At 42.3% G+C, this 25,460-nt stretch overlaps 2 protein-coding genes across 4 annotated transcripts in view; one reads left to right on the top strand and one right to left on the bottom strand.

The window, feature by feature from the left end:
* LOC138936548 (uncharacterized) overlaps window positions 1-25,460 on the top strand; it is a 161,789-nt gene that overhangs the window by 22,553 nt on the left and 113,776 nt on the right. The gene's annotated exons all lie outside the window — the stretch shown is intronic.
* The window catches only part of LOC138936550 (uncharacterized), an 86,273-nt gene that overhangs the window by 19,877 nt on the left and 40,936 nt on the right, over window positions 1-25,460 (bottom strand). The window contains exon 1 of one of the 2 annotated variants that reach the window (XM_070302019.1): window positions 520-1,423. The exons of the other annotated variant lie outside the window; for it this stretch is intronic. Coding sequence (XP_070158120.1) covers window positions 520-589 — 70 coding nt within the window. The 5' untranslated portion in view covers window positions 590-1,423. Of the gene's footprint in view, window positions 1-519; window positions 1,424-25,460 lie in introns of those variants that run through there. 2 annotated transcript variants of the gene reach the window in all.

Raw genomic sequence — 25,460 nt, 5'->3', positions numbered from 1 at the left:
ATTTACTAATTCGCTTATCACATATAATGCAAACGCCATCGACTCGCCCGACGAAATAGAGTCCAATCATTTTTCGAGCAACGCTTTAATTCGCAAATCAGCACCCATTCATGCACTCTTATTGAACCTGGACAGATCAATCTCGAAATATTCTCGGCACGCGTGCGAAAAATGGATTTTGATATCTCTTGTAAACGCTTTTCGTTCATGCAGATAGATTTCGTTATTTGTCGTAGCTCGACGCTGACTCGCGATAGTAACCATGCTTCCTTCTATAGTTTGAGTATATTTTATATAATATTTAAAATTATAGAATAATTTAGAGAAACTTAAATATATAGACGAATTCCACATTATATATATATATATATATATATTCTTTATTTGGTATATAATATAGGCTCATCTTCAAATGTGCTTTAAAGTATACGGTTTACGCGAGAAACCCGTCGATTTCCGAGCGTTTCACTGTTAAATAAACGTCGTTTATACGCGACAAGTATAACAATTTCTTCGTACCTGAATGGATGAGCAGCGACAACAATGCGAGGAGCCGTGGCAGTAAGACGACGAAGGCCGCGCGCAGCATTCTCGGTCCCGCGAGTGATGTCGGTTCTCCAAGATAGTCGGGGATAATCCGGCGATGATGATGCTCTCGGCGCGGCGCGGCGCTATGTGCCAGGCGAAAGATCGACCTATCTCCTAACTCCCGCGGCTTCGGGACGTCGAGTCATCGCTCTCTCTCTCTCTCTCTCTCGCACAATGGGTCCACAACGTGATCCCTGGTAAACACTCGATCGCGACGAACGCACACCTTCTCCGTCTCTCTCCCTCTCTCTCTCTCTCTCTATATATATATATATATATATATATCTTCCTACCGAACGCGTCGGAAATCGATCTTTCTACGGTAGCCAACCGAGAGGAACGGAACGAACACGACCGCGAAACGCACGCGGTTTTGCTACCGCTCGCGCGTGAAACAAGAAGCGCGCGACGGAATTCAATCGACGAGATGGACGACGTATGGAGATGACGACGATGAGGACGACGATAATCGGCAACGACGAACGCGCGCTTCAAGTATTCGCGGCGGCTCGCGGTGACACGCGACACATAATTTCCTATGCTACCGCCCCTTGACTAATTGAAAATCTATATACGGTCGTGTTACACGGGTTTCCACCTTCCGCGGAAAGCATTCGGTACTGCGGCATTGGCACCGGAGGAGGACGAGGCGCCGAGGCGCGCGCGAGAGGGTTGGAGCGGCGGGACTAGCGGAGAGGGTGCAGCGACGTCAGTGAGAAAGGGAGAGATTGACAGAGGAAGAGAAACAGAGAGATGGATAAAAGACGGAGACAGAAAGAGAGAGAGGGAGAGAGAGAGAGAGAGAGAGATGCGACGGAGTCCGAGGAGGTGGTAGCGACGGCAGTGCTGCTGCTGCTGCTGCTACTGCTACTGCTGGTGCTGCTGCTGCTGGTGGTACCGTTGCCGACGCTGCCGACTGTGGCGGTGGTCGTGGTGGTGGTAGAGGTGATGGCAGTGGTTCTGCCGGTGGTGGTGGTTGTGCCGTGGAGGGTGGAGGATCATCTGGCAGAGCGCGGGGTGAAAAGAGAGCGCGAGAAGGACGGAACTATTCGGAGAAGGTTGCGGGGGTTACAGGGGGGAGCAGGTGGACGAGGAGGAAGAGAAGGGCAGGGTGAGTGAGTTCGAGTTGGTTCCTGGGCGACTGCGCCGTTCTCCAAGTCGATGATCGCTGCAAAATCTTCCGTCTCTCTCTCTTTCTCTCTCCCTTCCTGCCCTCCCTTCCTCTCTCTTTCTCTCTTTCGGGATGCATTCCCTACGTACGCGCGCGTTTCTCACTTGCACGCTCCTGCGTTATACGTGTGTACATAATACGTACGTACGCGCGTGTGTGCGCTTGCACGGAAGTGGGTGGAAGCGCGCTCGAGCGGGTGCTAACGAAATTGGCGAAATACGCTCGGCTCGGAGGAGCGCGGACGGAGGCAGCGATTCTTGTGTCCCTTTCGAACCCGCCGGCGTATCGTGTCGTCGTTCCTCTTTCGACCGACCGCTATCGCACCGCACCGCACCGCACCGCACCGCGCCGCGACATATAGGGTCTTGGGGAAAAACAGCCGGCGGACGAGAGGATAACGCGGAAGCTAGTTGGCGATCGTCCGGGGCGATTTTCCGTACATCGGGCTTAATCCTGTGGCCCGGTAATAGGATCGACCGGCGATCCCTCTGGGAGTATCCTGGCGCGACTCTCGAGATTTTCGAATTTATGGGGGAATTGCGGGCGTACGTATACGCTTCTTGGACGCCACCGTATGGAATATGCTTCTCGTCATAAATCCGAAATTCCGAGTGGCCCGTACGACATTGCTGCTCCATTGTCGAGGCGAGAGTGTAAGGAGAGTCGTCCTCGCCGCGATTGTCCTGCGAGACCGCCCAATGACAATTGCCAGAAAGAGGGAGAGAGGGAAGAGAAAGAGGGAGAAAAAGAATCTGCGAGATTTATTTATTTCATTTATAAATCAAATCTCTATTTTATTTTTTTATCGATGGATTGGATTGAAATCAGATTCTACCGATATCAACCTTGTTTACACGCGAATGATGTTTTATCATTATATCTTGCGTATATACGTAGTATCTTTTATTCAACTGCAATTTTTCGCTTAATACGTATTACAAATCGACGCAGTTTCCAATTACGAGTCTAACAATATCTGGAAAGCAGTTTGAGTATAAATGCTATTGTTTCAATGATGCGATATAATTTTAGAGATAAACCATGAATGAGGTAAACAACGTTATGTTAATGAATGTATAATTAGTTTACAATCTAATGATTCTGAAACAGTATATAATATATTCGGAAAATCTCGAGATGAGTAAATATTATTCCTTATTTAAACTGTAAGAGAGAGAGAGAGAGAGAGAGAAAGAGAGAACTCGATATCAACTCGCTCGTACAGTGGCGTAATGGGCTTCCCTTACGCGTTACGTTGAAAAAGGCATAAAAAGGGTAAGAGGAATGGCGTTTCGTGCAGCCACTCGCGCACGGCAAGGAGCGTCTGGCCCCGGGTAGCGAAAGAATTTCTCTCGCATTTCGAGTTATTGCACTTGACAGGTTTCTCGCCCCTGCGCTCACTCCGCCGCGTTACTTGGGCCGAGTGCCGGTGAGCTTGCGGCGAGAAACGGGAAATGGAAGGATAAGGCGAAAGTTAGTTGGCGATCGTCCGTGCATCGAGCTTTAATCCTTTGTCCCGGTAACGGGATCCCGGCGTTAAATCCCCTCGGTCTCGCATCCGCGCGCGGAGGATCTTTCGCGTACTTGTCCAAATAAGGGCAGTAATTTAACAGCGGAAGAAGGCGAGCGAGCGAGCGGTCATTTCCACCACCGGATGCCGTAAAATAAAATTCCAAATCCTGCCGCTACTCTCTAGATTGACTTTTACATTATTTTATCCTTCGCATCCAGCTTGCTCCTATATTTTATTTATCTTTTAACCGTAGCTTTTACTATATTATACGCGATGTATAGATAATTGTTTAAAATTGGTGAAGATTAAAACGATTTTTGATTGTCAACGCCGGGGAATTTCAAACTATAATAAAATTAATTTTGCCTCCTGTACCCCCTCACGCGTGGAGCTCTTTTTTTTTATTTTAGTTTATTATTCAGTTTTTAGCAGCGATACATAGAGCTTTCGCGATTGTTCCTTGAATAACAGCAGGGGTAGACCTTTAATGACGAAAGGAATTTGAAACGGTCATTTTGACCTGTCGACAAATAGGTAATCCCCTTTGTTTGCTCGATAGACTTTTGCGGTTTTTCGACTTTCTATCTACCCTGCTTTCTTGCCGCCCTTCCGTTTTTCGCGGTTTCCTTGTCCAAATAACGCAGACGGCTCTTTTAATACCGGACGGGTCGAAGCGGCGAATTTGTCCGTGGTGGAATTTTAAATGTGAAATAATCCAGTTTTTTACTCGAGAGATTCCGACATTTTTCAGACTGTCCATCGGGTCTTCGCGCTTTTTAATCTTGAACGGCAATAGGACGAGACTGTGCTATATAAATAGACTTATTTAAAAAAAAAAAAAGAGGAAAAGATCTGCCGCCGTACAGATAGATGGGAATTCTTTAATAATTTTTTTCAGAGGAAAGATTGCATACACGCAGAGATTTTACTAACTACAATCTTAATGAACGATTTTCTGACTCTAGAGAGAATGGAAATTCTGTTAACCGTGCAGAAACATAATATTGGCGCAAACGTTATTCGAGGATCGAATTGGAGTCGCGTCTTCGTCGCGCTCTTCGCATAGTTACACGTAACATAAAGTAGGTGGAAGAGTGTTTCGCATAGTTTCTCGTTGCCACGAGATACAGGTCGTGATATAGAATCTCTTTCGCTTTTACGAAAATTATTGCGCTCGGCAAAATCTTTCTTCCTGTGCAGATAGAATCGTCTTATAACGCAATTTTTTACCATTTTAATTACATACATATACATATATATCGTGATTCGACCGAGATAAAGAGACAGAGATAAGTGCTGGGAAAGCGCGCGCTTCTCGAAATCCGATCAAGATGATTTTCCGACTGATAACAGAATCAACCACGTGACTATCGAAATTTTGTCGATCTTATTCACCATTTATAAAATAATCATTTCAGCATGTCAAAAGTGTAACTCTTATCTGTTGTCTTGAAAATAAAAGAGAAAAAATAACCTCGAGACGCGAGATATCGTATATACTTCATTACATGTCCTCGGGCATTATTAAGACTCCAACAAATAGATCTTCGTTCTCTCTTTGCTCGATAAAATATTGAGGGAGGGGACAAATGGAAGCGACTAAAGTGATTGCGGAACCCAATATGCTTCTACGAACGATCGAACCGCGAATTCCTCTGTAAAGCGTTACGACGCGTTCGGAATTTCGTTAGTCGCTGTGTCGATTAAATAAATTTCTCGGCAGCGGCTAGCAAGCGGAGGAACGAAAGAACGCGGGGGAAAACGTTAAAGAGCTTTCTTCACACTCGGGAGTTTCCGCAAACTCGATAGCTTTCTCGCCTTGGCGCGCTCCGACCGGCTCTTCTTTGGCCGAGCTAACGCCGCGCAGGATAAACGGCCAGTGGATGAGACGATAACGTGAAAGTTACTTGGTGATCGTGTAAGGCAATCGTCCGTGTATCGTGCTTAATCCTCCGGCTCTCTGGTAACAGGATCAAGCCGAGGAAGAAGAAAGTTTTTGGAACCGCGCGAGCGCGCGCGCGCGCTCGCCGATTAAATGCATCCGCGTATTTGCCGTCGGATAAATAATTGTTCTTTTATCAAGCGAGTTTGTTAATTGGTCGAAAAGTCAGCTCGGCGAGTAACGGAAGGAGATGTCGAACGTGCGTAATTGATTAAACGCGATTTAATGAATTCGCGAGGGAAAATGGGAATGACGACCTGTTGAAGTGACGCTGTCGATTAAATCGGAGCCGCCTTCCTTTTTTGCTATCCGTTTGCGCGCTCACTCGCTCGCTCGTTGAGCGATTTTTGCATTTAATTATGTGCATTAAAATGCAGGAAGCGCGTGCGGACACTGTATTAGAGACGAGGTCTATCATACCAGCGATCGAGAATAGCCGGGTGCAAACGTGTCGATTTTATATTCTGCAAAATGAGCACCAATCGAAAACCGTTTGATGAAATGATCGCCGCCGAGTAGATTAACCGGAAGTTCCAAGTGCACAGGCGATGGTAATTACAATAGATCGTTCTCGCATTTGGCTCTCCATTTATGGACGGATAACTCTGTAACGTTCTCAAATTTCTGACAACTCCAGAGTGGATTACGGTTAGAATGCTTTCGCGAAAGAGAGAAGCGATCGGTCTGTGTGCGGTGAATATATCGTGCAATGTTAGTAATATAACAAAGCGACTTTCTTTACATATTTTTCGAATGGTACAATCAAAGGAAGTAAAAAATGGAGAGAACCGTTCAAGAACTCTTTATAATTAAAATTTGAAAAATTAAATTTTATAAAATGTATATAAATATTTAAAAAATTTAACATCTTTCTCTCCTTTCAGTCTTCATAATTATTTAACGGTATTTTTGCATTTTACTATAAATTTTTTATCATGTCGTGTCGCATTTTAAAATAAGTCGCAAAAAATATATTGGATATATATATATATATATATATATATATATATATATATATATCTAGAAAATATATGTATTATATAGTTACAATAATTCGCGTTATCGATCGCGATTCATATTTAACTCGACAACGAAATTTCGACGTTTCTCTCCGTGGATCGATACAATGTCGTTGGGGGCCGCGGGCAGAAAATTTCGCGCTGATAAATATTGCATAAATATAAGACATAAAAAATGCAGGGCGAAGGAAGCGGCGGCGGGTTGAAGAATTTCTTCACGTTCCGAGATGCCGGGCGATGCTGCTTTCGACGGCGCCAGACGGCGTTGTAACTCTTCCGACCGACATTACCGTGGAGCCCTGCAAGAAACGCGACGGACCCCCTGCGCTGCCAGACGGAACGATCCCGCATATCGATCTTAATTCCGCAGTCTGGCGAGCGGATAAGCGCCCGGATGCTTAGCATTCAGGCGATTTGAATTTTTAGCCGGCTAGCCGAATTTAGTCGTTTCTCCGCTCCTCTCCGCTCCGCACCGTAGAATCGCCGTACGCGATTTGCCCCTAGAGTTCGTCCTTGCAAATACGTTATTCTGATCAAGATATCTCGAGACACCGGCGTGTCTTTTGTCATACATATGAGAAGGAATCGATAAAAGAGCAGACAAGATTTTTATCGCCTATGAAATGAGAAGAGCTTTGCGGAAAGCTCGCATTAATTTTATCTATTTTGATTTATTTAATTTGGAGGGAGAGAGAGAGAGAGAGAAAGAGATGTAATTATTACAAATATTTATTTGGTACATAATTCCCTTTAAAGAGTTTTTATGTGTTTTAAACAACGACACACGACGTCACTACCGAATGTATTATTTAATTACAAATTTCCTCGATAAACTCGCGCGGAGATGTATGATATAAAAAATGTAACGGGTAATCAAAGATATATATGTGTAGACATCTTTTCCCTCTCGTTCTTCCCTTGTCGCTTTTATGTCGATGATGTCCATCGCACGTGGGGAAACGGGTCGCGGACGAACATAACGGCCGGTATGAAAGTTAGATGACTATCGTCTGGGCCGAATTTTTTATTTTATTTTATGTGCATCGTATTCATCCGGTTGGCTCGTATCAAAATTAACACGCGAGCCGATGAAAGTTTCCGTATCGATTTTTCCCTTTCCCCTTGAAATTTCATCGCCGTTTACAGTCGCAAAACGGAGAATGTTTCGTGATAGCAAAATATAAAGTATGCGTAATAAATATATATTTTTAAATATATATATATATAAATATATATATATATATATATATATATATATTTATTTATTTATTTATTTATTATTATTATTATTTTTTTTTTTCAAATTACAATCAATCTTTAAAGCGAAGATTTTCATCGAATCATCGCAGTGTTACAGTTTATCGTTAAAAACCGACTAAGAAGAAAGAAGAGTAATTCGTATGGAAAATTCGTATGATAAAAAAAGAAAGAGTATTAAAGTGAATGGTTATTTTATCTGTCCGGAAATTTATCCATCCTGATTCGGGATCCGTTCCAACCGTGTGGCTTTCATCTTCTTTTTAGCCGGTGTTTGTTAATTGTTATGAAACAAACAGACGAAATAATATTGCAAAAATTTCTGTATACGATATCAGTATTGAATTAAACCGTTTTTGAAGTAATGACATGTGAGAAGGGAAATACGTCATCTGTAATCAATCTGGCTTCCGTTCTCGAATGAATTTTCAATAAAAATTGAAAGGGGCAACGGTGATTTTGGATTTCTTCAGTTTCCATTAATAAATGACGCAAAATTTACTCTTGCGAATTTAAGTTTATCGTATTCCAGACAGGAAGAGATAAAGACGTTATTGCGAAAGGTACGCATTAATTTCGCTATTTGCTTGAATCGTTTACGTGTTGACGATGTAAATGAAGCGAATTGCCAGGCATTTACTGCGAGCTATTTAAGAAATCATGAATCCAGATGCAGTAGCGCATTTCCGTGCTATGTATAAGCTTCTCTCTCTCTCTCTCTCTCTCTCTCTCTCTATCTATCTATCTATCTATCTATCTGTCATCCGCGCACATTTCCCGATGCCGCCGTGATTTCGCCGTTGAGGTTCAACTTGTCAGAGCAAATAATAACACCGAAAGCCTATACGATCATTGTAATTCACTCGTCGTTTAATTCATGAACGTAATAACGAATGCGCCGCGCCCGCGATAATGAATTTATTCCGCGATTTACATTCGGGCGATTTAAATCATCGTACGGATAATTATTGCACTTGTATCGCACGCTCGTCGGCGCAATGTAGTAAAGCAATTATCATGGAGCGTTTCGTATCACTGATAGAAATATACACGTCGCGTGACCAATGAATGAACGTGTTTAGGGTAGAGAATAAACGATTAGACAATTAAACTTTCGTGCCGAATAAAAATATGATTTCTGTCGCATGTTAATATTTATCGATTTAGACATTCACCGTGAATCCATCTACGCCAACTTGTCGCGAGATAGACGCGCGCTTTCAATTTATATCATGGCATCTAGCGCTATGAAGGAATATATGTATATCCATAATGTGTCGGCGGACAGGAGAAAACACATCGCTTACAAGTTTAAGGCGCGGCAACTTGTAGGGCTTGACCTATCGTTGACACGTCGATAAAATTGCACGAGGGCGCGGCACTGCACTTACGGCAGGCTGTTGAAAAAATTATGCGGAGGTAAAAGTGCGGAACAACTCGAAAGCGTTCTCACGAGTAAAGGCCTGCCTGCGCCTCTCGCGATCTTCTGCCGGGAGACGATAAACGCAAAAGTTAGACGATGGTCGTCTAGCATGATCGGTGTTCTTAATTCCGGCCGAATAAAAAGGCCGGATAATGGCGGAAACTCGCTCGCGTGTTTCCCGGGGAACAGAATGCCCCCGAAGACTAACGCGCCGCTATTACCGCTAGCGAAAAAGCATCCCTCACCGTCCGAGTAGACGCCTCTTCGTACCGTGCCATGATATTTGCAGGAGAACCTGAGTGGACGAGGTCGATATGTAACATTCACGGCCATTCCGAGGTACCCGACTTTAAACTTGAATTGATTGTCGCTGTAGCGCGATCTATTGTACGTTCGTTCTCCATCCGTCGGTTAACTTTGCTAAAAACTGTGTGCCACCGTGAAATTGATAGTTCGCTGAATGTTCCTGGACTGATCTTCCGGCCCTAGCTGCCTTAACAAGTTGGTGTTTTCTAAACAAAAATTGAACGAAAGGTCGTTATTCGGTGAAACTATTTCGATGAAATTTATTTTATTTAAGAGATATATATATATATTAATCAAATTGAAATTAACTCTTAAAAACAGTTTAGAATAAAAAAATTGTTCTCTTCTTTAAAATAGAATAACTTTAATTCTTTTATAGTGTCAAAAATATCAGGATTAAAAAAAATTATCTCTCTCTCTCTTTTTTTTTTTTTTTTTTAACCGGTTATACATTTGACGGGTTAATATAGCTTGTTTCACGGCGTCACCATTTACTTTTCATCGTGCTTTTTACTGTGAGACGCGATTAAAAAGCCGCGGCGACATCGTCGTCGTTTCTTAAAGTTGTCCTGCCTCTAAACGTTAATGAAACGGTTGAAATAAGTTGGCGGCGCGCTTGCCTCGGACGACTTACAAATTTACTGTATTTTGAGCAGCCGTTTCGCAGTCCGCCCCGGCTCTATTTTCTTACGTAATGTGAGAAAAACGAGGGCGACGACGCTGGCGAAAAAGTTGGGCGATTACAGTATGATTTTTTTTGCCTCGACGACTAATCGATTTAATGCGACGACTTTCCGAGGTTCGTTTTACTATATATATATATATGAATGCTCTAATACGACATTGTTCTGCTCTTGTGTAATATTAAAGCAAAAACGGAAAGTACTTAATATCGATCCCCATCGATATTGCCTTGAATAAGGATTAAACTTAACGGTACTTTAAGTCTCCTTATTGGTCTGTACTTGTAAATCTAGCATCGTATTAGAGTCCATTGTTAGTGCTATAATCCATCATAATATAGCAAGGATCGAGCGGAATCGGATTAGCGAATGTGCCTCTTAAGAGTATCGAGCGTTAAAAGGGTCATTCGACATCCGTTAACGAATGGAATCGCGTTCGAGTAGTCCTTACGCATTAACGCATTCATTCGATACTCGCGGTTATACTCTACGGCGAGAGGACCTCCGAAATATCCGCCGTTCGGCCATCGCGAAATACCGCGTAATTCGACGATCGATGACGGAATTTGCCGGAATAATTTACGAGCGCTCGCTGACAAATGGAAATCGCCGTTTCGTATTCGCGTCAAGAAAAAGCGCGGTTATATATGTTACTGGGACTTGTAAAAAAATTTACCACGCATCGAGGAAGAAGAGAGCGTCGCGTCCCGGGATACAAGAAGATTTAATTATATATCGCATCGCGACAGCGTCGTCCCGCTATCTTAATTCAGTGGATATCTTCCCGTACAGATGCTCTCCGGCAGAGCGAGAAGAAAGCCAAGATTACGAGGGAAGTACGTGGCAGCGTACACAAACACCGAGGTGAACGTGTTCGCGCGAGATAGTCTCGTTATTTTCTCGCACCGGCAGGCAAATTTCTTCTTTTTTCTCTCTCTCTCTCTCTCTCCCCTCTCTCTATTCTCGATAATAGGCTCGAACGCGAAATCTTGGCGGTGCTTCGAGCACGATTGGACTCGCGATTGGTCTCACCGTTTAGAGTTTAGGCCGATTTGACCCGGGAAATGGCGGCGCCGCGTTACGGGCACGGCCACGTATAGGGAAGAGACGAATATGGGATGGCGCGAATTTACGTTTCACTTCGAGCTTCTCTCGCTTTTGCCGCTGTCTCTCCCAGCCGGGGTTAGCCAGCGGGTACGGGATGCTTTCTCCCGGATACCCGCCGTATCACGCGCCTGGATAAATGGACGGACGTTAGGAATTCCCTCTTTTCGCTCGAAAAGGAATCGCAAACAACACGTCGTCGGAAACATTCTTGTCTTCGCCGTTGCCTTCCGCATCGTGGCGGATATACCATTTTCGTCTAATTTTATTCGCCGATTTAATTTATAATTTCGCTCGAGCTGCGCTTCTTTCGCTAAACGCTTGATGTAAAGTGCGCGCTAAGCAATCTCGATACAATAATCCCCCATTTATGGTCGAACGAGATCAGCAGAATTCCGCGAATTATATATGTATAATACAACGATATAACAGAATATACGATACATTGGGTATAACGCTGACACGCTTTTCACTGCCAAGTGCTCTCGTAAAAACCTTCGATAGCGTATCGATTCCGGTAAATGACTTGGTGAGAATTTTTTCCGCAATTGCCCCGCCTTTTTACACCGAGTCTTCTATCGCGACGGAAATCGGCGCGCACGAGCGCTTAGCGAACGGTCGATTCATCGCGCGATTCGCGCTGATAGCGCCTGAGAGAGTTATTATTCTTTCCTGCAAGGTTATTCCTGTGCAAATACGAAGGGTTGGCTGCTGCTGGCTCGCTGGCGGAATGGATCGGGGCACGTGCCCGGCCGCGCGCGAACGATATCCACTCTCTCCATCTCTCACGCTTCATTCTTCATTGAACGGAATTGGCGGTATACGCCAACTGTTATAGCTATCATTACGCTCATTCTATTATAGCCTCGGGAGACAATTATGGGCCGGTAATGGGCCACGAGCTCGAAACGGTTATTGTGGCGCGCCAATTTCTTTCGGCGATCTCGTCTCTCTCTCTCTCTCTCTCTCTCTCTCTCTCTCTCTCTTTCTCTCTCGTCTCGCAGAGTCAACGAAAACTCACTCAGCTGACCGTGACGAGAAACCCGCGTCGGCGATAATCGTGAATTCTGTTTAGAAAAGGGATTAATTTCGTTCATACGAGGGCAGAGCCTTCTTTTTTAAAGGCAATCATATTTAAATAGAGGAAACAATATATATTTTTATCGCGTAAGTAATTTAATAACGTGATGTTTTTAGGCACATATTAATATTCATTAATCCTTTCATTAATCCGTTTTCTACCGATAATGATAAAGTAGATTTAAATACGATAAATAACACACGTTAATCACACGTGATTTTATTCGAGTAACATGGATATTAGCAGAAAATCACGAACGGTATATATATATATATATATATACAACTGATTTAGTTTTAATATTTGATTCTCTTTTGGCGGAATGTTCTCCGTGTGTGCTTTGTTGTCGCGGTAAATATTCTTTCTCAAAGCGAAATCCTTTCATAATCCGCGATAGTATACAATGTTTTATAATTTAATATTTTCAACGTATCCGATCATTTATATTTTACTTTCGATACATTACGTATACTTTTTTGCTTCCTCGCCGCTTCATTTTCGAAAGTCGATCGATAAATTATTACTGTAAAGACTGTGTCGCGATCATTAAAACCTCGTACGGTTTTATTCCGTGAAATCTCGACGAAGAAACGCCGGAAGGATTTTTGAGAGCTAAGACGGGAGTTTCAATGTATAATCCCTCGTATCGTCCTCCTCTCTTACGCTCACGGAAGTTAGAATTTCCAAAGTAGCGAAAGCTAATACAATACATCCGTCCGACGTGCGGTTTCATCCACGAGTCAGCTGTTGTTGCCAGCGGGCTAAGAAAATCTTTCAGATTATACGATTTTTAATGGCATGGAAAAATATCGCAATGTCAATTACGCAATGCCACTCAACGATCGCATAAATCAAATATTACGCATTTGCATCTGTGCATATATAGATATCTATTAACAGAAACGTATTTCAATATATAATCAATATTTACGTTATATTTACATATTAACGTGAATTATCAATAGATAAATCGAAACGGGGAGTATATATAATTTATTCTTAGCAAAATGCAAAATTCACAACGGCAACGAAACGAACGTTTCACATTATATGTTTCGGAAATGCTTTTAAGCGTGATTATGAAATTTTTTTTTTTTTTTCCATCGCACGGAATATGATTGTTTGAATACGTCTGACATTCTTGATAAAATGTCGAGCGATGTTTCAGGATGAAGAGCATTTCATAGAGCGAAATCGCGATATTGCAACTCAGCTGACCGCGTTCTTTTTTTCTCTCGCGCGAAGAAAAATCAGAATCTTTTCTCCCGAATAGCGACGCGTCCTGAATTCCTAACGTATTGATGGAAAATTGTAACATTTCATTTTCTGAACAAGTTCAGATTCCTGACTACTAAGATCGCTTCTTATCCCCCTCCCTCCCTCTCGTGTCTTTTCCAATTTATAGCGCTTGGCCAAGAAACAAGCACTCGAAGCTGGCGTGCCACTCACGGTCAATTTGAATATTTTCCATCGCACTGCTGATTCTTTGAGAGGATCAATGAAATGTGACAGTAATTGAAGGGTCCCTTTGCGCGGAAATACGAGTGTTCTTCCTTTCTTTCCGATATCGGATAAAGAGTAACGATAAAATCTTTTGTATACGAAAGCGGGTCGCGCGCGCGGAACTAGTTTATTAAATATATACGGCTGTAGCCGTCCAACAGAAATCGATTTATCCGCGATAGTATACGCGGGGCCCAGTACGCTCGCGTGTGCTCCATTTTTAATTTAGACAAACCTCCACGTCCGCGTGTAATCCCTTAGTAATGCACAAACGTGATGCGCTTCTTCCTCTCTGTTACACATTTTAATACTATATATTAATACTATATTTTACTATATATCGCCACAGTGCGCATGTTTCATAATTTCGAAAGGTATTTTAGTTGGCGGAAGCGAGAGCGAACTATTGAAATAAATTCTTATCTATTGCCCTTTTCCCTGTATAGCTACGGACCGCGATGTCGAAATTCGCAGTTGCGTTTCGTCGATGCTTCACAAAGCGATGCGCGTAGCATGATATTCGAGAAAAATAAATTAATATAGATAACAAAGCGAGAAGACTAATACATTCAATATGAACATTTCGGTAAAATTCATTATAATTAAAGAATATTTCTACATAATTTTATTACACCTACTTATTGCGCTCGATTCTTATTAGCTTATTTTCTACTTGAATTTTTTGAAAAATAATACATTATTTTTTTCCTATTATTATATTTTATTATTCGCGTGTTAATATTTTATTCGAAAGAGAGAGAGAGAGAGAGCCACGCAGAGAACTCCTATTCCAATAAAAGTGTACATAACTTTGAATAGAAATATATCCCTCGCTGGATGGTTAATCGAGTTGAAAAATGATATTATCCGGAAAAAGCGATATTGATTGAAATCGCAATTTTCATATTTCTTTAATGCTCATTCGCAAATCTGACGAAAGGCAAATGTATGTCGGTCAACAATATCAGTCGTTCTAATAAATATTTAATTGCGGAGAGAATGATAAAAGAGAAATAAAACGCGTGTATGATTTATGTGTTTCAAGGTTTCCCCGCATACATTATTCTTCCGAAGCAATATACAACTGCTATAATTATAATGCTGGCTTTTATTACGAGACATGGACGAAAAGCAGTTACGATATCTCTTCCTGTGTACAAGACTACGGTGTTGGCGTCGTTTCCGGAACGACACTAGGTAGTCGAGCGTCGTGTTAACGGGATCGAGTTAATTCGAAGTCAAGATAGTAAACTATGTTCCCTCTTGTTCATAAATACAAATGGTCCGGGCAAGTCTCCGTCTCTCTGCCTCTTTCTCTTTGTCATTGTCATCTTGTCGGGCTCGCAAAATGCGACGAGTGCCATTTCGCGTAATGAGACTCGCACAAAACGGTGCGCCGAAATATCAATCCGGCCTGTTAAATATTTCGGTTCGCACGAGATTTAATGCCATTACGTTACGTTACGTATAAGCAAAATCTTATTATCGTGTAATCATACTTTACATATACACATCATTCGCAATTACACGGTATTAAAAGATTCTGTTTCGTATTATATATTATATGTATATAGAGAGATTTATACTTTTGTTTAAATTTTCTTTTTTTTTTGTTACGATTTACATAAAATCTACATTAAAAATGAAGTTACGAGAAATTCGTTTAACATTCACACGACGTGTGCCTTCTTACGCTATCGCTCCATTCGTACGATTGTTGCGATACCGGAAGTTGAATGCACAGAGCTTTGCGATGCATTCAAATGCATCGCAATAGCCATGCTTTTGGCTACTGCGATTCAATGGTATTACTATTCGCTGAGTACGTAGTCGCAACGCATACGGTTATAGTCAGCTAAGAGTTCCCTTACCACCGCACTGTACAATGACACTAATCCTTATGTGAAGGATTTGTCTTACGTTCTCTCGTGCAACTCTGTGAGCTCCAACTAATTATACGCTCGCGAGAGATACGCCTGTACGACGCGACGTGAGCGAGTCCATGGGACTGCAATTTTTATAAATCGTAATTTTCGATAAAAGCCGCTCTCGTCTCGTCCCGTATCTCTCGCTGCCTCTCTTTCATTCGGCGTACCATGGAGTGGTCTTCTTGTTTTCTCCAAGTCGGCTTCTTTTTCCGCCCTTTCAGATTGCACGAAGCTTTAATTTCTCCTCGAAGGTCCTTGGCTACTTTTCCCGATACCCCGAGTCGGGTCGAGTCGAATCGAGTCGAGGCGGGTCGGCGGTGGCGGCGGCGGCTTCGTTTCCGTTTCGACGAGGAAATAATAAAGGTCGATCCTCGACGGTGGAAATTAATGTCGCGCGTCTGGGGAATTTATTGTTATTAACTTGCGGTTATATCTATCTGCGTGAGGAAAAATTGTGTTTTTTTTTTAAATTTACTTAGCAATGATAGAACGGAGGAAAGAGAGTAATGGTTTTTTTTTTTTTTACAAGCATAATTTACAGCTGTTGTATTGGGAAATTTTTATTCAACATACGGGATTAACTTCTAATATTCTTTTTCCGTTAAGATATTTTAATTTAAACAATATTCGTGCGATATCATATACCATAGCTTTCGAAAATAAAAACTAATCAGAAATAAGATCATCGTATCTGAATGGAACATTAAATTTGAACTAAAAAATTTGAACCATATTTTCCACATATAGCTAAGATATGATTTAACATATTTGCACAACGTTATAATATTTCAATTTCCGACAATTACTGCTACGAGGAAAAGTGCACATATAACGAGAGATATCGAGATGAGCGGGAAGTGTAAATCCTTAACATCGACAAATACGAAGTTAAATAATTTGTGACGCGATATTTTAGCGGATATTAGCGATATGCGAAGAAAGCGCGTCTAAAAGCCTGGCTAAAAAAAAAGAAAAGGTGAATTGAGAGGAAATGCTCTTAGAATAAAAAGCATTTCTTTGTAAAATTTCACGAAATATGTGATTAGATAATCCACTCCTTCATTTTCCCATAGCACAGCTGTGGGGTGTCCGATCCATTAAATGACCAATGAACAATGTTTAGAAATCAATTGGCATTTATTTGTTCGCGTCTATCCGATATAAGAAATATAACGATACTTTGATATAAGAAACAATTAAAAGAGAGCTATTTATTCCTTGTCGGAATAAATTTTATAAAAGTATTATAGAGAATATATATTACTCCTTTAATTATAATAGATACTTTTAATTAGAGAATAAAGTAAATTTTCGTTCATATCTTACGCGATCGTTAACGCAGGGGGGAATCCCGGAAATATTGGAATTCTTAAGTTCTCACAGGCCAAAATTCACCCTTAGCTACAACGGCTAATGGATGAAACGGCTGTACGTTTGGTATTATTGCGCCACCGCTGTTACTTTCCGTCGGGTGAACCTCCATTAGGTCCTTTTCTCAACAGCGAGCGAAATAATGAGTTAAAGTAGCACGAGAACGAGAGACACGCCTCATTTCCATTTCCTTTGGGGGCCTCTGCGCATTCGCGATACCCGAGAATTATTTACGTCGCCTCATCTCCGGCGGCGGCGGCGGCGGCGGCGGCGGCGGCCAATTATTATCGCGTGGCGATGATAACGCCCGTCGAAATTTTCCGCACTCTTCGTGATATCGCGAGATGAGCCCTCCTTCCTCCTCTCTTCTCTTCTCGCTCGCGGTAACTATCCTGTAACTTTCTGCATTATAGCCGTGTTAACGAAACAATTGCCATCACAGCGTCGCTGTAGATTCAAGTAGCCGGTCGCTTCCTCTCCGGATTTCTCGGCGAGTATAAAGATGATCTCTCATTAAAAGTTCTTGGAAATTTACCATCATATTTTTAATTCAATTATAAATTTGAGAAGCTAAAAAATTATAAAATACATTTCTTCGCGCAATCTTGCTCGAGCAAATTCTCTCTCTCTCTCTCTCTCTCTCTCTCTCTCTATCGAAAATTACGGATATCTGTTATTATGAAACCGTCTAGAACATCGCGCTGTAAAATTCATTTCATTTTGTCTCGTCGATCGTATCGTGTCTTCGTCGTCGTACCCTTTGAGAATTGACGCGATCCGGAGAGATATTTTTATGAGAAACTGTATCTATATAAATCATCTAGCGTGTCCTCTGACATTTTTATACCGCTGTTATAATTATCTTGTACGCGTAAAATGAAAAGTATTTGGCGATAGAACGGATAAAATAATTATTTTAATATTTTATCCAGTTATATATTTGTCAGAATATACAATATTATAATAATCGCGAGCATTTCTCTGCCTCAGCAAAGTGACATCGGTTGTTCTACTTTCAAAGATATGCGCGCTCCTAATGTATTATGTAGATTATATAGATTAATTATATAACATGCTATATAATTACCGTTTGCTAATGAAGTTATCGATCGGACCGTGTGCGCGTTTAGTTAGAAAGGTCGAACTATAATAATAATTCTTACAAGCGTGCGATCCGCTTAATTATTTATCGAGAGACACAATTAATCTTGGAGAGCTTCTTTTTGCGAAAAAATATCTGTGCTACTTTCGAGGAAGGACGATACTCTTATTCGAAATATATTAGCTCTCTTGAAACGGAGGGAGCATGCGAGACCGTGTAGTAGCGGAAATCAGAGAAGCAGTACTCAATTCGCAATCGACTGACTCATCGTCAAACGAGGAGGCTGCTCATCTCCTTCAACATCTCCCATACACGTATCTAATCCTTGAAACGAATCGAACGCGCGATAAAAAGCGCACACGAAGCTCGAACTCTCGTTTAGCATCGATTTAGCAAATTAATTAAAGAATCATCGGTCGATGATAAAACTCACATTAGAGATTGTAGTTAAAGACTAAATCTCAGAGTACGTTGAATAATATATTTTTAGATTATATTTCACATAATCATCTTTGTCTTTGTGTTCAATCGATTTAGCAAGAAAATATAAAAGATAATCGGTCGCTAGATCGGTCCTTGTGAAAACTCGCGTATTATCCGCTGCGATACGCAAGCACGATTTACATGCCACGACGACGATCGAGTCGATCGGTACGATCGGCTTTATGTTTCTCGAGAGATATTTTTCTCGGCGGGATACGCGCATGTCGAAGTTACCCCGAAAATAAAGCCTCGGTCGCATGAAGCTGCCGTTCGTGGCTCGGGCCACGACGTAAAGGAAGTTGCTCAACGACCGTTGCCTTTACTGTTTATACGATCCCCAATCCAATCTCCAGTCTAAGGATCTTTGAGAGAACGAGTCAACTTTTGGAGGAGTGTCACGACTCCCGGGTCGTCTCCTCCGATACTCGAGAACGAAATTACGATAACGAGGGATTTCGTAGCACGTTACACGATCGGCACTACGCCATTCGCCTTCTCTTCTTCTATCTTTTTCTCTAACGTTCCCTATTCGTTCTTCGTCTCTTGCGCGCCATTGGGATTCTTAAATTTCTGAAAGTGTCCTAACTTTCAGAAGTTTTCGAGAAATCTGGAAGAGAGAGAGAGAGAGAGAGGGAAGCATGAAGAAGAGGAAGGATAGAATGGGCGATAGTAATTGTGAGGATCTAGTCGGCGTTTTGCTGTTGACGAAATTGGAGAAATACATAGCAACTGCAACAACATCAGCAGCAATACCAGTAAGGAGCGGAGAGCGCGGTAACCGTTGAAATCGGTACGATTATTGTTTCCAATAGAGTTTCCGCGCCGCGGTCTCTTTCACTCGCTCGCTCCTTTTCTCTCTCTCTCTCTCTCTTCTTTGCTCGCTTTCTCGGTCGTGACACAATTGGCGGAACACACGGTAGTTTCACGTGTGTAAGGCAACTACCAGCTAGAGGCCGATGGTGCACGGCGCCACTTGTTGCAAAAATGATAATGAAGTAATAACGGAAGAAATCGCTTACGCGATCGTTGCGGATTTTCCGCTGTTACGCTTTTACAGCGATACCCGTTACGCGAGTAAACGGCTAAATCGTTGGGTGGAAATTGCGAAAGTGGCCGAATTTATGGAATCGGCCGGTCTTGCGTTTAAAGAGCCGGTAATAGAGAAAGATATATATATATATCACATAATTGGACTTTTGCATATTTTCCTCACCTCTTTCTCCGTCCGCATTTGCGCACATATAAATTTACGTCAAAAACAATGAAAAATCTTTACGAGTCACACAAGCGTTATAAAGCTATGTAAAATATAAGTAATTAATAATCGACGAATCAAGAAAAATATCGGTTTAAATTTTGCACGCGACAACTTTGAGAAGGTTTTTATCGTTCCGAATATTTGATCCTTTTCGTTACGCTTATATCGCTTGTACATACATCGGGGAAAAGTTCTTAATTCGCAAGAAATTGCTGCGTGATGGTCCGCGAATTTCCCGGCTTTGTCGGAAGACGAGATTTTACACCGCGATGTTATTCTTTGTCAACCGTCGTCGGTGTATCTTGAGCGGCGAACAAGAGAAAGAGAGAGAGAGAGAGAGAGAGAGAGAGAAGCGCACTGAAATCTTCCGCGCGCGCAACGAAAGAAAATTATTCGCGTTAAATGTCTGCCGCGTACTTTAATCTATACTTTAATCCCTTAAGTCCTGTATTAAATTGCACACGCGGAGCGGTTACACGGGCGCGAAGTTTCTACGGGCCCGCGAGGCTAACGCAACTTGGACAGCGACCAAGATTTGTGCGTCCTGGGAGAGATCATTATTATCGATCTTCGATGTCGAGATTAGTTTAGGAAGTTCCGTTCGGGGAGATTTGCCGTTAAAAGCGGGGGCTTCGACGCGCTCGTTGTCGTCGTCGTCGTCGTCGTCGTCGTCGCTTCGAGCGTCTGCAATAATGCGCTCCGCCGGTTGAGCTAGTTGATCCACGTCAATCAATCGGGGAATTAATGCAAATTTTTTTGAGCCTCTCGGGGATCGATATAATCGAGCCCCCTCGTATTCGAGACTAAATTAGTTAAATCGATAAAAATCAATCGATTGACGTCGTCGGTTCCGTATGACGTGTATTAGGGGAAAAAAAAAAAAAAAAAAAATGTGTATATTAAAAGAAAAAAATCCGACAGATATTGGTAGATAGACGTTTCTCTAGCGAAACTTTTACGGTATTTCTGCGAGCGATGGTATTTTTGGTGAGAATGTATTTTACAACGCTAAGCTAATCTCGCATAAAGCGAATATGACTGACACATACGGCCGGCGAAAAATTATGAAATAATGTCGGTTCGAATTCTGCCCTTTGTTTTTTTTTTTCGCGTGAGTGACAGAAAAGTTGTTAATATCTTAAAAAGCCATAATTGCGCGAAATGCGCGACATTTCCCGGCGAATTTCCTCGCGATGCGTGAAATTGCGCGAGACGTAGGATCTCCGGCAGAAAGATAAAGGGAAAATATTTCGCGAACGATGCGAATGTCAAACAATGCCGCTCCCCGGCGCGCTATCGGCGTGTATCACCTCGACCGTGAAACTGTCCCGATAAGCTTCTTTAGCATATAATATCCTAGGCGCGTGTTCTCCCGTCGAAGAGATAGGACATCTTGAGAAGACAATTTTGATAGTGCCCTGGGCGACGATTTGATAATAATCTGCCATCGACCATTACTCCATTACATCACGTAGCATTACGTTAGCTGGTACTTGGGAAAGTTAGATTGTTAAGCGCGTTCGAGAAATTGAATTGCGTTCTCGGAAGGACGGAAGGGGGGGAGAAAAGGGGTAGGTGGAAAACAGGATAAGTCCGCGCATCAGGGAAAATATAAATACACGGATAAAGATCTTAATCCGTTGATGGGATATCATAAATGGGATCACATAAATGTCCGACGGACGTACATGCTAAAAATGATAAACGTCACGGTCGGAAATGGGCAGAATAAATATCATGCAATTCTGTATTTATGTTTGACTTTAATTCCTACATACGAGGCTGCTTCTCATGTACAATCTGTATTTATTATTTCGTGTATTCGCGCTAATAGTGGCTTTTTTTTTTTTTTTTTTAATGCATGGTAAAGTACGGTTCTCGCAAAGTATTTATAATACGTAGACATTGTCCCCTTTCGTTTATCGATACTGATAATTCATTAATGCCGACGATATCGAGTCAAGTAATTGATAATCTTCGCGAGGTTAATTAATTTTAATATTTAATTTTGATGAATGAATGAGTGTACAATTTTTTCGTACGAGAAATTTCATCGCGAGATTAATAAAAAGGATTTGCATAAAATAATTTAATTACGATTTCAATTATATATCCGTATTACGCGAGAACATGCACACTACTGTGTAACACTAATTTTAATAATGTTATCGATTCTATCTATGACGCGAAAATGGAGAACGATTAAATTTATGCATTGAAGCACTCAATGCCGATAGCGGGCGCCGCAATGTTTGAGAACTGCTGTATCGGACGCGACACGTTCCGTTGTCTAAAATATATTATATTATCGGTTTAATAATATAATCGGTTTATCGATCAAATCTGAACGAAGGAAACAGCGCGAACGCGCCCACCGACTCTCCTTCCACCTTTATCTCGCATTTGTAATCGTACGTGTCCTTAAAAGACTCCCTCGACGGCGGCGCATCCTTTTGCTATCGCGCGGGCACGACAGTTCGCAAGATTTCGTCGAGATACAGGAGGTAATGTGTGCGAGCTTAATTTTACCAGCAAGGAGAGTGGAAGCGTCCCTGAAATCTCGAACGGTGGCCGATCGATATTTGAAAGAAAGAAAGAGAGAGAGAGAGAGAGAGAGACCGTGTCGAGTCTCCCTTTGCTTGAAAAAAAAAGAAAAAAAAATCAAAGTACTTTCCTTCGGAGAAAGGATTTGCGAGATCGGTGAACTTGTCTCGTGTCGTGGATATCGTCGTCGGGAAATTGTCCATACGTTTGAAGCAACGCGTGTATAAGCCGCGGCTTTAAACGCTTATCGCGATTAACACTTAGTCCGGAACAATTTAAATTGCTGCTATTCTTGCGCGTATGTGTGGGCATATTTTTGCAAGGTATTTTGGCGAAAGGAGACTTCGGAACTGTGAGATAGAGACGGAATTTTTACCAATTATGTATAATTGAATCGAATAGGGTATATTTACGGGAAGAAAGAAGGAGAAAAAGGTTTATTTATTAAATCAAATACAACAATATTAATGTACAATAATGTAATAGATACGAGAAGAGACGTTGAGAATTATGGTTTATCAAAGGAGAAAATGAAAATGACTTTACATTTAAATGTTCATGAGAATGCGCACAAATGTTTCTGCGAAGAGATTTAATAATCGAGGATTCTAGTTATAAGAGTGAAAAGATTAAAAACCTCTCTTTTTTTCTCTCTCTCTCGAAATAAACAGGCATTGATCTCTTTCGTGGCTTCTCGTACGTCGTACGTCATTGATTCCGCTCCCCGGAACGAGAACAAATAATGAGTGCTCGTTAAATCATGCCGCGCAATCCCTTACATATGCCACTTTATGCGTATCATACAGCAACGGAGTGGTGGTTTTAAGTATTCACCGACAAAACCGTGCGATGGTGGGATGCGGACGGGGAAGGAGATGCGGGCGAGGGTGAAAGAGGGGTTCGCGACTAACGACCCTCGTCGAGTAATTGGGGTACTAGTTGCACGCGTCGGGATAGATTTCATCCCCCGAAGGCAGCAGCGGCGGCGAGAGTTAGAGAGCAGTAGCGCGAAATCGCGATTCCGTTATAATTGTGTGTGTACGATACGCATTATACGTGTCCGCGACCGCGAGAAACTATACGTGCATATATATATGACCCAGAAACGCCGCCTTCGTTATTTATTAACGATCCCCGAGCGTCATCGACGTCGACGACGACGACGACGACGACGACGACGACGACGACCATGACGCATTTTTTTTTTTTTTCACGTCGTCGTTTTTCCGCACGTAGATAGGTTCCCTCCCTTTTCTCGCTCGGCCGCGAGAAAGCTTATCTGCTCTCTTCTCGGTCCTTTACGACACCGAGAAGGTCCCTCGAGGACGCGTAGGGAAGGCAGGATAACGCGCGAGGATCCCTATTCGAAGAAGGAATTAACTACTAGGCTAATGCAATCTGGTGGTCAATCTTTATTTATTCGAGGAAAGTCTCTGAATATTTCATCGGTCTTTGAAAATACAGCGCGATTGTTTATCGTTTACCCGCCGGCAAATCGGGATCTTTCAAGGAACCGACGTTGGGGTTTACGTAATTTTCGTGCCAAGTCCTCTTTTTCCTTCCCGCTCTCTCTCTCTCTCTCTCTTTTTCTCACCCGGGATAAAACTCGCTCGTCGTACCTCGCTTCCTCGCGCTTTTTCTCTCTGCACGAAGCATTTCAGCCGCGCGATTATTGAATAATTTCGCGATACAGGTCTTCCTCTCCTTCTTCCTTTCGCGTATCGAGGCTGAAAAATACACGTGCTCGCGCGTTCGGTGCAAAGAGAGATAGCGCTATCGTTAGAAATAATAAAATAGTAAAAGAAAAGAGGAACAAGAGAAATCGTGCAAATCGCGTGTAGAGAGTGATAACTTTCTCGAGATGGTCGTTGCGGAGAGAATGCATGCCGCGAGCGAAGCACCGAAACGCGAGGCCGGGACACCCGGTATAAGCGTCGCGCGGGACGCATGCGCTTATTTATTAGCGCGACCGAAAATCGATATCCGCCCGTCTCGCTCGCACCAGCGGCTAATATTTCCTTCGGCCCTGCTTACCCGTGCGAAAACCGGTGTAATTCCGCGGATCGCGAGGCTCTACACCGTGACGTTTCTTTTTGCGACGTTTACGACTCCCCGGTGCATTGACACGAATCGCGAGTGGTGGAGCAGGGACGGTAAGACAGAACGGCGGAGGAAGCGCCAGACGGAAAGGGCGGGCGGGCTTCGTTATTCAAGGAATACCCGGATCTCTTAATCCGGGCAAAGAGCCTTAAATATTCATGTTTCATCTTCTCGCGAGCACAATTTTAACGGTAGATTTACAGCCGTAATAATGAGTTACGAGGCATGTAAGTGAATTAGCGCGATGCTCGACGCTCTACTCTCATCCGGTGATAATAGAATCTCGCGGGTAATTCGACGATGGTTGATTTCTTTCTGATTATAGCCGTAAATGTGACGTATATGAGATAGAATTCGCCTCTTTCAAGATGTAATATAATAGTTTTCAAGTCGCGTGAATAAATGATTAAAAGCCGGATTGTTGGATAGACTGGACGGATGACCGGATAATATCCCTTTACGTATTCAATGTAACGTGTAGCGACCATCCGAAATGCATTGTCCTGTAACATTGCGCATTCAGGACGAAATTACATTAGAACGTCGGAATTACGAACAGATATTTTCTAAAATTTACAAAGTTCGAAGAAATAACTGTAATCTTGTAAAGCGTGATTTAATTACAGATTAATAGGATAATGAGATGTCTCCGCGTTTTCGGAAAGAATAAAAATTGTGTGCAAAATCACGCAAAACATTTTCTCTTTTTTTCAATTCGCGACATCTACGTTTCTAGAATCATCTCTCGAATAACAAACAAACAAATAAACAAAAAAAAAAAAAAAAAAAGAGAGTTTCTTTATGCGTACGATTAATCGGGCGTAGAATGGACGCGAAGTAGCTGGCCTCAATCAGATTCTCAAAGTCTTTACGTCACCGTAAACTGTAAATGATTCATATTTCCTTGGTCGCGCGGCTAAATTTCTTCACGGTACACCGCTTAAATAATTTCGTTACGCTACGGGCGCTGCGACAATTCCAAGCTTGACAATGATAACAGAAGTAATTCGACTTCTCTCTCTCTCTCTCTCTCTCTCTCTCCCCCTTTGTCTGCGGTGAAGCTACGATGACGTGTCAGTGGTGT

The sequence above is a fragment of the Polyergus mexicanus genome, unplaced genomic scaffold (assembly GCF_030449975.1).
Source record: "Polyergus mexicanus isolate NDT 795.1 unplaced genomic scaffold, iyPolMexi1.0 SCAF_9, whole genome shotgun sequence".
NCBI classification, from domain to species: domain Eukaryota; kingdom Metazoa; phylum Arthropoda; class Insecta; order Hymenoptera; family Formicidae; genus Polyergus; species Polyergus mexicanus.
Note: the sequence above shows the minus strand (reverse complement) of the source record. Positions and strands in the feature narration are given on the sequence as shown.